At 47.4% G+C, this 12,972-nt stretch overlaps 1 protein-coding gene across 1 annotated transcript in view; it reads right to left on the bottom strand.

The window, feature by feature from the left end:
* Window positions 1–12,972, bottom strand: part of SIN3B (SIN3 transcription regulator family member B) — a 190,492-nt gene that overhangs the window by 19,702 nt on the left and 157,818 nt on the right. Inside the window, 3 exon segments of the mRNA XM_075315003.1 lie at window positions 930–1,134; window positions 1,242–1,333; window positions 2,642–2,734. Of these exon segments, the coding sequence (XP_075171118.1) occupies window positions 930–1,134; window positions 1,242–1,333; window positions 2,642–2,734 (390 nt within the window).

The raw sequence follows: 12,972 nt of genomic DNA on the forward strand, positions 1-12,972 counted from the left end.
AGGAGGAGTTGTTTTGAATGAATTCATTTTACCATTTTAGAATACCAACTAAACTGAAAAATGGGAGGGGGGGGGGGGGGGGGGGGAGTGGAAAATATTTGCAATTTATTATTTTCATTTGGTTTTTCAGCATTCATTGTGGTGCAAAAATAACCTTTGTCCATTTATTACATTCTTTGGTGGCGTTGTGTTTGAATTTGCTTTTCCTTCATGGCTGTTACCAACTGGGATAATTAATTTTATGTTTTGTTAGTATTTTAACACACCCTGATACCGCATTTCTACAAAGTTTTAATAGCGGAAAGGAGGTTCAATTTGATCCTTTATATATTTTCATATGTTTTTCAATTTATTTAGAGGACTTGAACTTGCAAATATTTTATTGCTTATACTACATACTGCAATTCAATAGTTATTGCAGTATATAGTGAAAAGACCTTCTCCTACGAAGCACAGCCACAGGCTGGCTTCACAGGAGGATAGAGCCTTAGCGGTGTGTGTGTGTGTGTGTGTGTGTGTGTGTGTGTGTGTGTGTGTGTGTGTGTGTGTGATCATCAACCCTCTGGGATACCATGACACGTGCAGGCTCACGAACGCAATTGTGCTATTAAAATCAGATTCACAGCGGTATTTAAACTACCATACTTTCCGTTTTATAAGAGACAATGGTAAGACGCACCGCAAATTTAGAGAAAAAACAAATATGGGGCCCGTCTTATAATCCTGTGGTGACTTTTTGGGAGGAAAAGTGCATCTCATAATCCGAAAAATACAGTAATTAAAAAGCAGTGATTGGAGCCAGCTCTGTCCGACAGCTGTTCATTGAAGAGGAATCTTTCTGGCCCTCCTGTGATGATGTACTATTACATCACATGTTGGGAAGGGCTTAAACATCAAAGACGTTAGTTGGTTTTCAGCAGCTTTCTTACCTCTTTGGCTCTAGTCAGTGTTCCCCAGCGATACATATAATCTTCAGAGTTCACTATAAACATCATCTTGTGACTATTGAGTCTGAAGCGACAGTCCATATTGCTGGCACTCTCCACTCCCATCAGTCTTTTCCAGGAGCTTTTCACTTCATCCTTCATCATTCGCATTGTCCTACATTGCCACCTTTGGAAATGTCTGATATTTCTGTGAAGAACAAGTCAATGTTTATTGCTTAGTTTCTGAGGCAATCCGGGGTGTCACGAAGAGGCAGATTACTGCCGCAATTCACGTAGTTCTAAAACATAACTTACCGCTGTAAAAATACTGGCTTCAGCAGAAAGCCTTCACTCTGGCCGTTTTGATCATCTACATTGATGAACTGTTCAACGTAATTGGATAAGTGCTGAAAAGGATATAAGGGACACATTCTTATAAAGCCGACTAAGTGGTCACCTATATAAGCCAATTCATCATTAAATTAGGTTTACAAGGTGTGTATGGAGTGAACTGCGAGACGGATTGTAATCAGCTTACTAATCTCTCAACCGCCCTGCTGCTCTCTCCCTGGGGTAATTAACACCCTTCCTGGTTACTTCCAGTATTAGGCAGGGGCCACACGGGGCACTACTGCAATGCTCGCATGACACACTGCTCGCGCTGGCAGCACAGCAGGAGCCGAGTGTTATGCTAGTATCCCTGCGACTGCGGTCCGACCGTGCGAGTGCACCTCAGCTGCGGGGGGGCTCTTAGGAGGGGCGGGCCAGAGCTGCATAGGGGCGGACCAGCGCTGAGGAGGGGAGGAATTTATCACCCCCTCTCCTCCATAGCAGGCTATTGAGATTCTCGCTCTGCACGTGCGGTACACCAGAGTACCGCGAGTGCAGTGTGATTTTTCTCTCGCCCCATTCACTTGAATGGGTGCGAGAGAAATGAGTCTCGCATTACAAATCGCAGCATGCTGCGATTGTTTTCTCGGTCCGATTAGGGCTGAGAAAATAATCGCTCATGTGCGCTGACACACAGGCTAGAATTGGTTCGAGTGGAATGCGATGTTTTATCGCACTCCACTCGCACTGATTTTCTCGCCGTGTGGCTTAGGCCTTAGGCTGGAGCTCCACTTGCATATGACTCGTGCAAATCTCTCATCGGTATCACTCGGCATGGCCGCACACTCTCCAGACATGAGTGCCTCAGCTGCATAGAAATACATGCAGCCAACCCGCTCCTGTTAGGGGAATGTGCGGCCGTGCCGGGTGATACTGATGAGAGATTCGCACGAGTCATACGCATGTGGACCTCCAGCTTTATAGGAAGAGGACACATACTTATTACTAAACCCTCACTTTAGATTTGTGGAACAAATCTCTGCAACATTGTTTCTGAAACCTGTGCATGGATTTCAGCAGACCGCATTCTGATAAACGGGACAGTCTGCAAATTTAGGGAGAATTAAACCTCTGTATGTGAATCCATGTCCTCTACTGTGTGGCATATGACGATGAAGTAGCAATATGGAAATCTTAGCCACATTTTCCTGACAACTGTAAACAAGTATTTCTTGATAGAGAAAGCAATGAGGAAATTCAATAGACGTTCCTCACGTACAAAGTGTTATTAGCAATGTTGACATGTCCAGCAAAGAGTGGCAGCACAGATATATTACTCCACTCCCAGCATTTATTATACGTCACCTCTACACTACTGTTCTCACCTGTATTTCTGTGGGGTCTTCTGTCTGCACATCTTCTGTGTCCAGCAGCTCGATTGTCATTACTACCTGGCCCTGTCTCTGAAGAAACATCATCTGGCAAAAGAGAATATTCACCTATATTGTTAGCATTATCTCTAAAATCAGAAATACAACATTTTTAGTTTATAGGGCAACATTCTCAGATTCTACCACTCCCAATAGTCACCCAAAAACAGAAATGATAGATCCTCATGTTTTGAATAAACCACAAAGTGACAGCAGATTAAAATTATGAGACTTTTCTAAAGAAGGGAATTTTGTTTACTTACCGTAAATTCCTTTTCTTCTAGCTCTAATTGGGAGACCCAGACAATTGGGTGTATAGGCTATGCCTCCGGAGGCTGCACAAAGTATTACACTTAAAAGTGTTAAGCCCCTCCCCTTCTGCCTATACACCCCCCGTGCTCTCACGGGATCCTCAGTTTTGGTGCAAAAGCAAGAAGGAGGAAAAAATTATAAACTGGTTTAAAGTAGATTCAATCCGAAGGAATATCGGAGAACTGAAACCATTCAACATGAACAACATGTGTACACAAAAAAAAACAGGGGCGGGTGCTGGGTCTCCCAATTAGAGCTAGAAGAAAAGGAATTTACGGTAAGTAAACAAAATTCCCTTCTTCTTTGTCGCTCTATTGGGAGACCCAGACAATTGGGATGTCCAAAAGCAATCCCTGGGTGGGTAAAATAATACCTCGTAATAGAGCCGAAAAAACGGCCCCTTCCTACAGGTGGGCAACCGCCGCCTGAAGGACACGTCTGCCTATGCTGGCATCCGCCGAAGCATAGGTATGAACCTGATAGTGTTTCGTGAAAGTGTGCAGGCTCGACCAGGTAGCCGCCTGACACACCTGCTGAGCCGTAGCCTGGTGCCTCAAAGCCCAGGACGCGACCACGGCTCTGGTAGAATGGGCCTTCAGCCCTGAGAGAACCGGAAGCCCAGCCGAACGGTAGGCTTCGAAAATTGGCTCTTTGATCCACCGAGTCAAGGTTGATTTGGAAGCCTGTGACCCTTTACGCTGGCCAGCGACAAGGACAAAGAGTGCATCCGAGCGGCGCAGAGGCGCCGTACGAGAAATGTAGAGTCTGAGTGCTCTCACCAGATCTAACAAGTGCAAATCCTTTTCACATTGGTGAACTGGATGAGGACAAAAAGAAGGTAAGGAGATATCCTGATTGAGATGAAAGGGGGATACCACCTTAGGGAAAAATTCCGGAACCGGACGCAGAACCACCTTGTCCTGGTGAAAACCAGGAAAGGGGCCTTGCATGACAGCGCTGCTAGCTCAGACACTCTCCGAAGTGAAGTGACTGGTACTAGAAAAACCACTTTCTGCGAAAGGCGTGAGAGCGAAATATCTCTCATTGGCTCGAATGGTGGTTTCTGAAGAACATCAGCACCCTGTTCAGATCCGAAGGTTGTAACGGCCGCTTGTAAAAAGGAACGATGTGACAAACCCCCTGCAGGAACGTGTGTACCTGTGGAAGTCTGGCTAGGCACTTCTGGAAAAAACACAGAGAGCGCTGAGACTTGTCCCTTAAGGGAGCCGAGCGACGAACCCTTTTCCAGTCCAAATTGAAGGAAGGACAGGGAAGGGAGCAAGGCAAATGGCCAGGGAGAAAAAACCCTGAGCAGAGCACCACGACAGGAATATTTTCCGCGTCCTGTGGTTAGACCTTGGCGGACGTTTGTTTACTAGCCTGTCTCATAGTGGCAATGGCTTCTTGAGATAATCCTGAAGACGCTAGAATCCAGGACTCAATGGCCACACAGCCAGGTTGAGGGCCCCAGAATTCAGATGGAAAAAACGGCCCTTGAGACAGCAATTCTGGTCGGTCTGGCAGTGCCCCCGGTCGGCCGACCGTGAGATGCCACCGATCCGGGACCACGACCTCCTCGGCCAGTCTGGAGCAACGGGGATGACGCGGCGGCAGCCGCGGCAGTCTGCCGTGATCTTGCGTAACACTCTGGGCAACCGTGCCAACGGTGGGAGCACGTAAGTAAGCTGAAACTGCGACCAGTGTTGAACGAAGGCGTCTGTCGCCATAGCTCTGGGATCTTGAGACTGTGCCATGAACGTCGGAACCTTGTTGTGGTGCCGGAACGCAATTAGGTCGACGTCCGGCATGCCCTAGTGGCAACATATCTCGTGAAACCCGTCCTGGTGAAGGGACCCTTGCTCTGCGTCCATGCCCTGGCGACTGAGAAAGTCTGCCCCAAGTGTTCCACGCCTGGGATGTGAACTGCGGATATGGTGGAGGCTGTGGCTTCCATCCACAGCAGAAGCCGCCGGACTGTAAGCCACCGCTGTGGAGTTGTCCGACTGAACTCGGATCTTCTTACCTTCCAGCCACTGCTGGAACGCTTTTAGGACGAGATACACTGCTCTGATCTCCAGAACATTGATCAGAAGCGAGGACTCAATGGTGAGTCCACGTACCTTGAGCCCTGTGGTGGAGAAAAATTGCTCCCCACGGAAACCTACTCACGTCCGTCGTGACCACTGCCCAGGATGGGAGAAGGAAGGAATTTCCCCTCGACAATGAAGTGGTATGCCTGAGAGAGGGAGACGTTCCTGTTGAGGAATGTCGGTTTCCTGTCTCCTTGCGTAGGAGTCCCTTTAGGACGCTGATGAACACTGCGTGAAAGGGACTGCCCCCATTGCTGCCACCATCTTCCCGAGGAAGTGCGTGGGGCGCCTCAAGGGGAGTGACTGACCTAGAGATTGCACCCCCGTCTGTAGTGAACGGTGTTTGTTCAGCGGAAGCTTCACTATCGCTGAGAGGGTATGACAACTCCATGTCAAGATATGTCAGCGATTGGGCCGGTGTCAGATTTGACTTTGGAAAATTGATGATCCACCCGAAAGTCTGGAGAGTATCCAGAGTAGCGGTGAGGCTGTGCTGGCATGCCTCTTGAGAGGGAGCCTTGACCAGCAGATCGTCTAAGGAAGGGATCACCGAGTGACCCTGAGAGTGTAGGATCGCAAGTACTGCAGCCATGATCTTGGTGAAAACCTGTGGGGCTGTCGCCAGGCCGAACGGCAGTGCCACGAACTTCAGGTGTTCATCTCCGATGGCGAAGCGCAGGAAGCGCTGATGCTCTGGAGCAATAAGTACGTGGAGATAAGCCTCCTTGATATCGATCGATGCAAGGAAATTTCCTTGGGACATTGAGGCGATGACGGAGCGGAGGGATTCCATCCTGAACCGCTTGGCTTTTACATGTTTGTGGAGCAGTTTTAGGTCCAGGACAGGACGGAAAGATCCGTCCTTCTTTGGGACCACAAACAGGTTGGAGTAAAAACCGTGACCCTGTTGCTGAAGAGGAACCGGGATCACCACTCCTCCTGTTTCCAGAGTGCCCAGCGCCTGTAGGAGAGCATCGGCTCGCCCGGGAGGCGGGGATGTTCTGAAAAATCAAGTCGGAGGACGAGAGTTGACTCTATCCTGTGACCGTGAGACAGAATGTCTCTCACCCAACGGTCCTTAACCTGTGGCAGCGAAATGTCTGAAAGGCGGGAGAGCCTGTCTCCGACCGAGGATGGGGTGTGAGGGCCGTAGGTCATGAGGAAGCCGACTTGGTGGCGGCACCTCCGGCGGTCTTTTAAGGGCGTGCCTTAGACCGCCATGGATCGGAGTTCCTCTGACCCTTCTGAGGACGTTTGGGCGAGGAGAATTGGGACCTGCCCGCGCCCGGAAAGGACCGAAACCTCGACTGTCCCATTCTCTGTTGGGGTAATCTTGGTTTGGTCTGGGGTAAGGATGTTTCCTTTCCCAGGATTGGTTGATGATTTCATCCAGCCTCTCACCAAACAAACGGTCGCCAGAAAATGGCAAACCGGTTAAGCACTTTTTTGGAAGCTGAGTCTGCCTTCCATTCCCGAAGCCACAAGGCCCTGCATATTGCCACCGAATTGTCGGCTGCAACCGCCGTACGGCTCGCAGAGTCCAGGACAGCATTAATAGCGTAGGACGCAATGCCGAAGTTTGAGAGGTTACAGACGCCACTTGCGGCGCAGACGTACGTGCAAGTGCGTCAATTTGCGCCTGACCCGCTGCAATAGCTTGGAGCGCCCATAGGGCTGCGAATGCTGGAGCAAAAGGCGCGCCGATAGCTTCATAGATGGATTTCAACCAGAGCTCCATCTGTCTGTCAGTGGCATCCCTGAGCGAATCCCCATCTTCAACTGCCACTATGGATCTAGCCGCCAGTCTAGAGATTGGAGAATCCACCTTGGGACACTGAGTCCAGCCCTGACCACGTCAGGGGGGAAGGGATAAAGTGTATCCTTAAAGCGCTTGGAAGAAACGCTTATCCGGACAAACTCGGCGTGTCTGGACTGCCTCCGAGACGTCAGAGTGATCCAGAAACCTACTCGCTGTACTCTTGGGGGACCTTGAGAAGGTGACCCTTCTGCTGGATGAGCCTGAGAGAGAAAGATCCAGCATCATTTTTATGGACGCAATAAGAGCATTCACTATGGCGTCCGCCTCAGGGATATCAAGGTAGAGAGCGGCATCAGGATCAGAATCCTGATCAGCCACCTCCTCTTCTGATACAGAGAGTAATTTCTCTGAGACCCTGAACAATGTGATGAGGTCGAGGGGGTGTCTAAGCGAGCTCGCCTAGGCGGTCTGGGACTGCGGTCCGTGTCAGAGCTTCACCCTGGGACCTATGAGACACCCCGGGGGAACATTGTTGTTCCAACTGAGGGGAATAGAGGGCAGTGATTGTACAGTGCCCATGGTCTGAGATACCAGTCTGGACTGCCAGCGTCTAGTATTTTAGCCATAGTCTCAGAAAGTCTGTCAGTAAAAACTGCAAACTCCGTCCCTGTCACCTGGATCTGTTTGGTTGTTGTCCCTGGGACCCCTTGAGCAGAGGCCAGAACAAATGCCACAGGGGTCCACCATGAGGGTCAATGGAACCTGCCGGTTTGCACATGCAGCGCTGGCAGCTCAGTAAGCCTGTGTTTTGTTGCCCCTTGAGCCACACCACAGGGTATATGACCAGAAAATTGACTGTGCACCATACAGTGTAAAGTATAGCAAAGATATAAACTCTAAACACACTACTACACCAGGGAAATCAGCACCTCAGGTGCTGCTTACCGCCTGCTGAAAGCGGTTGTGTGGCCCCCTGAACTCGTGCCTGGGTCCCCCAGAGTTTGTCTCCCCTCTGCAGCGTCCTAGGAGCTGACAGTAATGGCTGCCGGCGTCCTGAGGAGATGAGGGAGTCGTGGGCGTGACCGAGAAAGTGCGGGAGTTGGAGTCACAGTGTGCACAGTGAGGGGGGTGGAGTATGCAAAGCATGCTCCAGCCCTCAGTGCTGCTCGTCCTGTGCAGCGTCCCGCCCTTCCCCTGACTGGCAGGGCTGAGGGCGGGAAGAACGGAGACTAGGCCCAAAAAGCCGGGGACTCTAGTTATAAGCGCGGCCGCCGTAAAAGCGCGGCCAGCGCAGAGTCCCCGGCGCACTACAAGTCCCAGCCGCGCCTCAGTAAAAACAATGGCGGCGGCGGTCAGCGCGGCCGTCCCCATACACAAATACACTCAGCACCGCTGCAGTGTATAATGGCACCAAAGGCGGTCAGCGCCGCAGTCCCCGGTGCACTAGCACACCCAGCAATGCTGGAGTGCTGCTGTGCGCGGTCCCCACGGGGACACAGAGTACCTCAAAGATGCAGGGCCCTGTCCCTGATCGATACCCGGCTCCTATCCGCAGGCTCCTCAGGAGTTGTGGAAGGAGCACGGCCTCAGTGCCTGGAGACCGATAGGATCCCACTTCCACCAGAGCCCTGAGGGGGATGGGGAAGGAAAACAGCATGTGGGCTCCAGCCTCCGTACCCGCAATGGGTACCTCAACCTTAACAACACCGCCGACAAAGAGTGGGGTGAGAAGGGAGCATGCTGGGGGCCCTATATGGGCCCTCTTTTCTTCCATCCGACATAGTCAGCAGCTGCTGCTGACTAATCTGTGGAGCTGTGCTTGCATGTCTGCCTCCTTCGCACAAAGCAAAAAACTGAGGATCCCGTGAGAGCACGGGGGGTGTATAGGCAGAAGGGGAGGGGCTTAACACTTTTAAGTGTAATACTTTGTGCAGCCTCCGGAGGCATAGCCTATACACCCAATTGTCTGGGTCTCCCAATAGAGCGACAAAGAAATACACATTAGAAAAATCTATTTCCATCAGTATTATAGGGAAACATGTTTACTTTCATTTGAGCAGAGTAGCCCAGTCTTTTGAAGCTCTCTTCACTGAGATGTACTAACTGGAGAAGGGGCTAATTCTATAAAGCATATGAATAGGAAAGTAGAGCCTTATGCTCAGATCTGGCAGGACTAAGGGTGAACATCAATGCATCATAATGGTAGCAGAAAGAAGCATTTGCTCACTTTCAGGAGCCTGAACACTAGCCCACAGAATATTTATTCATCAACTAAGTATTAAGATGTCCTTATTAATTATACAGCTCAGTAAAAAGGAGCACATATTAACTTGTAAACTTAATCTACAAGATGAGGACATAGCAGCTTAAAAGGGTTCATACACTAGAGAAGGACACAGCTGTGTTGTGAATACATTTGAATTCGATTCCAGTTTGGGGCTCCCTCTTGTGGTCAGTGCTGGTAATGCAGTTGACTTGCTGAGTGGGAACTGGACAGCTGAGTAGGATTTGCAATCAGGCCATTTGTTTTGAGTTTATAGAACTATATAGCTTCCTTTTGTTCCTTGCCAGTGCTCAATTGTATTTCCTGTGTTCTAAGGACTTCCTGAAACCAGTCCTGTTCTGTGTCTCCAGAACTTCTCTCAGATAAGTTGGTCTTGTACCTTGGTTATGGTTTTTCACTTTGTGATTTTGCCTGTGTGGAGTTCCTGGTGGAATTGGATTATTCCCTGCTGGGAGTATCTGTGTACCCTGCTCCATGTTCTGTTATGTATTGTGTTTTGTCATGCTTGGTACAATATTCAGTCCCCTCTCTACATCAATGTTTTTCTTGGATCCCAGTAACACCAGAGTACTGATATAACGGGGGGAGAACCTGTTTAGGCGCAGTATTTTTCCATGTCAGGCGTGCATGTATTTATTAGGGTTTTACGGCTGCAGTCAGTGCTCTTTCCTATCCTTTCCTATATAGTTTTGGGCCTCATCTTTGCTTAATCTGTTCTCTAGCTACGTATTGTGTTGCCCTATATCACCGTAATCTTTACATGTGGGGGGCTATCTATATCTTTGGAGACTACCCTGAGGCAGATTAGCTTTTCTACATCTCTCTCTGTTAGAGTATTTAGTTCTCCGGCTGTGTCGAGACTACTAGGCCATCGTAGGCTCGTCCTATGGCTACTTCTAGTTGTGTGTCAGTATTAGGTCTGCAGTCCGTTAAGGTTCCAGCCACTCTGGTTATTTTCTGGGTTTTCGAGTTATTGCTCTTTTTCTGGTCCTCCTTGGTCACTGGATCACAACACAGCTGCTTGTATGGGGTTAAACCGTACTTGTCATTTAAGGTAACTTTTTAATATAAGCTATGTTATGAATACATGAGGAATAACTACTTCTAGCTACAATACAACTTACTCTGCCTTTTCTCCAGTTTTTTCCCTCTGTAGCTTGTCTAATTTTCATTTCTCAGTTGTTGGATTCTAGCTGCTATGATGCCTCCTATACAGAGCATGGATTCCTGCTCTTCTTCAGCACACACAGACAGGAGCAGCAGCAGCATGAAGGACATTATATTGCATTACAGAGCATCCATTAGTGGGATGAGAAAGTTGGTTGAAGCCGACTGATCTCTTTACCCTTGTCAGTGCCTTTCCCTGCTATTAACAGGGTTATTCACATCTCCAAGATCCAATCCCAATATGTAGTAGGAATAATAATAATAATACAGTGGTACATCGCTTAACGAGTAACCCACTTAACGAGAATTTTGCTATTCAGCCCCTTTACTTTTAGGGCAGCAAACTCACTCCAGAAGTTCATTGAGGATCTCTGAATGATCCAATGTTGTCCTAAATGCCTGATGATGATAAATATAATCCACCTGTGTATAATGAAGTCTATATAAATGCACCTGCTCTGTGATAGTCTCAGTGTTCTGTTTAAGGCCCTGTGCGCATTAGAAAATGGAATTTTCTTAAAATTCCGCACCCTATGAAAGATTACCGTGCCTGCGTTAAAAAAAAACCGGCAGGAAACCGCACCTGAAAACCGCATGTGGTTTTACCGCGAATTTTCCACAGGTTGTTCCCTGCGGGGTTTTTTACCATTATCTATGGCAAAAACCGCAGGTACCTGCGGAAAAGAAGTGACATGCTCATTCTTTTTGCTGCAGAAATTCTGCAGCAAATCCTAAAGGGGAAAAAAAACGCAGTGTGCGCACAGCATTTTTTTTTTTACCATAGGTTTTGCTGGGTAATGACTGCAGAAGGTTAACATTTTCTGCAGCAACTCATGCAGCAAAAACACGGCAAATCTGTGGCAAAAAACGTAGCGTGCGCACAGGGCATAAAGCACAGAGCGCATCATGAAGACCAAAAAACACAACAGGCAGGTCCATGATACTGTTGTGGAGAAGTTTAAAGCCGGATTTGGTTACAAAAAGATTTCCACAACTTTAAACATCCCAAGAAGCACTGTGCAAGTGATCATATTGAAATGGAAGGAGTATGATACCACTGCAAAGCTACCAAAATCCAGCAATCCCTCAAAAATTAAATCTCAAACAAGGAGAAGACTGATCAGAGATGCAGCCAAGAGGTCCATGATAACTCTGGATGAACTGCAGAGACCTACAGCTGAGGTGGGAGAGTCTGTCCATAGGAGAACAATCAGTCGTGCACTGCACAAATCTGGCCTTTATGGAAGAGTGGCAAGTAGAAAGCCATTTCTCAAAAATATTCATAAAAAGTGTCAATTAAAGTTTGCCACAAGCCACACCTGGGAGACACACCAAACATGTGGAAAAAGGTGCTCTAGTAAGATGAAACCAAAATTTAACTTTTTGAATACAGTGCCAAACGATATGTTTAGCCTAAAAGCAACACCGCTCATCACCCTGAACACAACATCCCCACTGTCAAACATGGTGGTGGCAGCACCATAGTTTGGGCCTGCTTTTCTACGACAGGGAAGATGGTTAAAATTGATGGGAAGATGGATTGAGCCTAATACAGAACCATTCTTGAAGAAAACCTGTTGGAGTCTGCAAAAGACCTGAGACTGGGATGGAGATTTGTCTTTCAACAAGACAATGATCCCAAACAAAGCAAAATCTACAATTGAATGGTTCACAAATAAACGTATCCAGGTGTTAGAATGGCCAAGTCCAGACCTGAATCCAATACAGAATCTGTGGAAAAAGCGGAAAACTGCTGTTCACAAACGCTCTCCATCCAACCTCACTCAGCTCGACCTATTATCAAAGGAAGAATGGGCAAGAATTTCAGTCTCTCGATGTGCAAAAAACTGATAAAGACATACCCCAAGCGACTTTCAGCAATCGCAGCAAAATATGGAGCTACACAGTATTAACTTAAAGGGGACGAATAATATTGCATGCCCCAATTTTTAGTTATTCATTTTTTAAAAAAGTTTAAAATAAGCAATAAATTTCATTCAACTTCACAATTGTGTCCCACTTGTTGATTCTTCACCATAACATTAACATTATCTTTATGTCTGAAGCCTGAAATGTGGGAAAAGGTTGAAAAATTTCAAAGGGGCCGAATACTTTCGCAAAGCACTGTACATAAGACCAACAAGAAAACTAAAGATAACATAGTAAGCCATTCTGCCGTTGGGTGCCAACCTCAATATATTTTAATAAGACTTAGGCCCAAATTAATTTACATCTCATATATAAAAACATTTTATAGTTTCTCATTCCGCTGGATATTGTGGATAGTAATAAAAATGTCTTAAAAGCTCGCTATCTGCAAAGTCAAAAGTTTACATATATACTAAGAGTACTTTGCCTTTAAACAATAAGGGACAGCTCATATGATGTCATGTATTTGGAAGCTTCTGATAGGTTAATTGGAAACATCTGAATTAGAGACACCTGTGGATGTATTTTAATGCACACCTGAAACACACTGCTTCTGTGTGTAGCATCATGGGAAAGTCAAAAGAAATCAGCAAAAATGTCACAAAAAGAATTGTGGACTTGCACAAGTCTGGTTCATTCTTGGGTGCAATTTCGAGATACCTGAAGGTGCCTCGTTCATCTGTGCAAACAATTATATGCAAGTACAAACAAGATGGGAATGTCCAACCATCATACTGCTCAGGAA

Source organism: Anomaloglossus baeobatrachus, chromosome 1 (genome assembly GCF_048569485.1).
Source record: "Anomaloglossus baeobatrachus isolate aAnoBae1 chromosome 1, aAnoBae1.hap1, whole genome shotgun sequence".
NCBI classification, from domain to species: Eukaryota; Metazoa; Chordata; class Amphibia; order Anura; family Aromobatidae; genus Anomaloglossus; species Anomaloglossus baeobatrachus.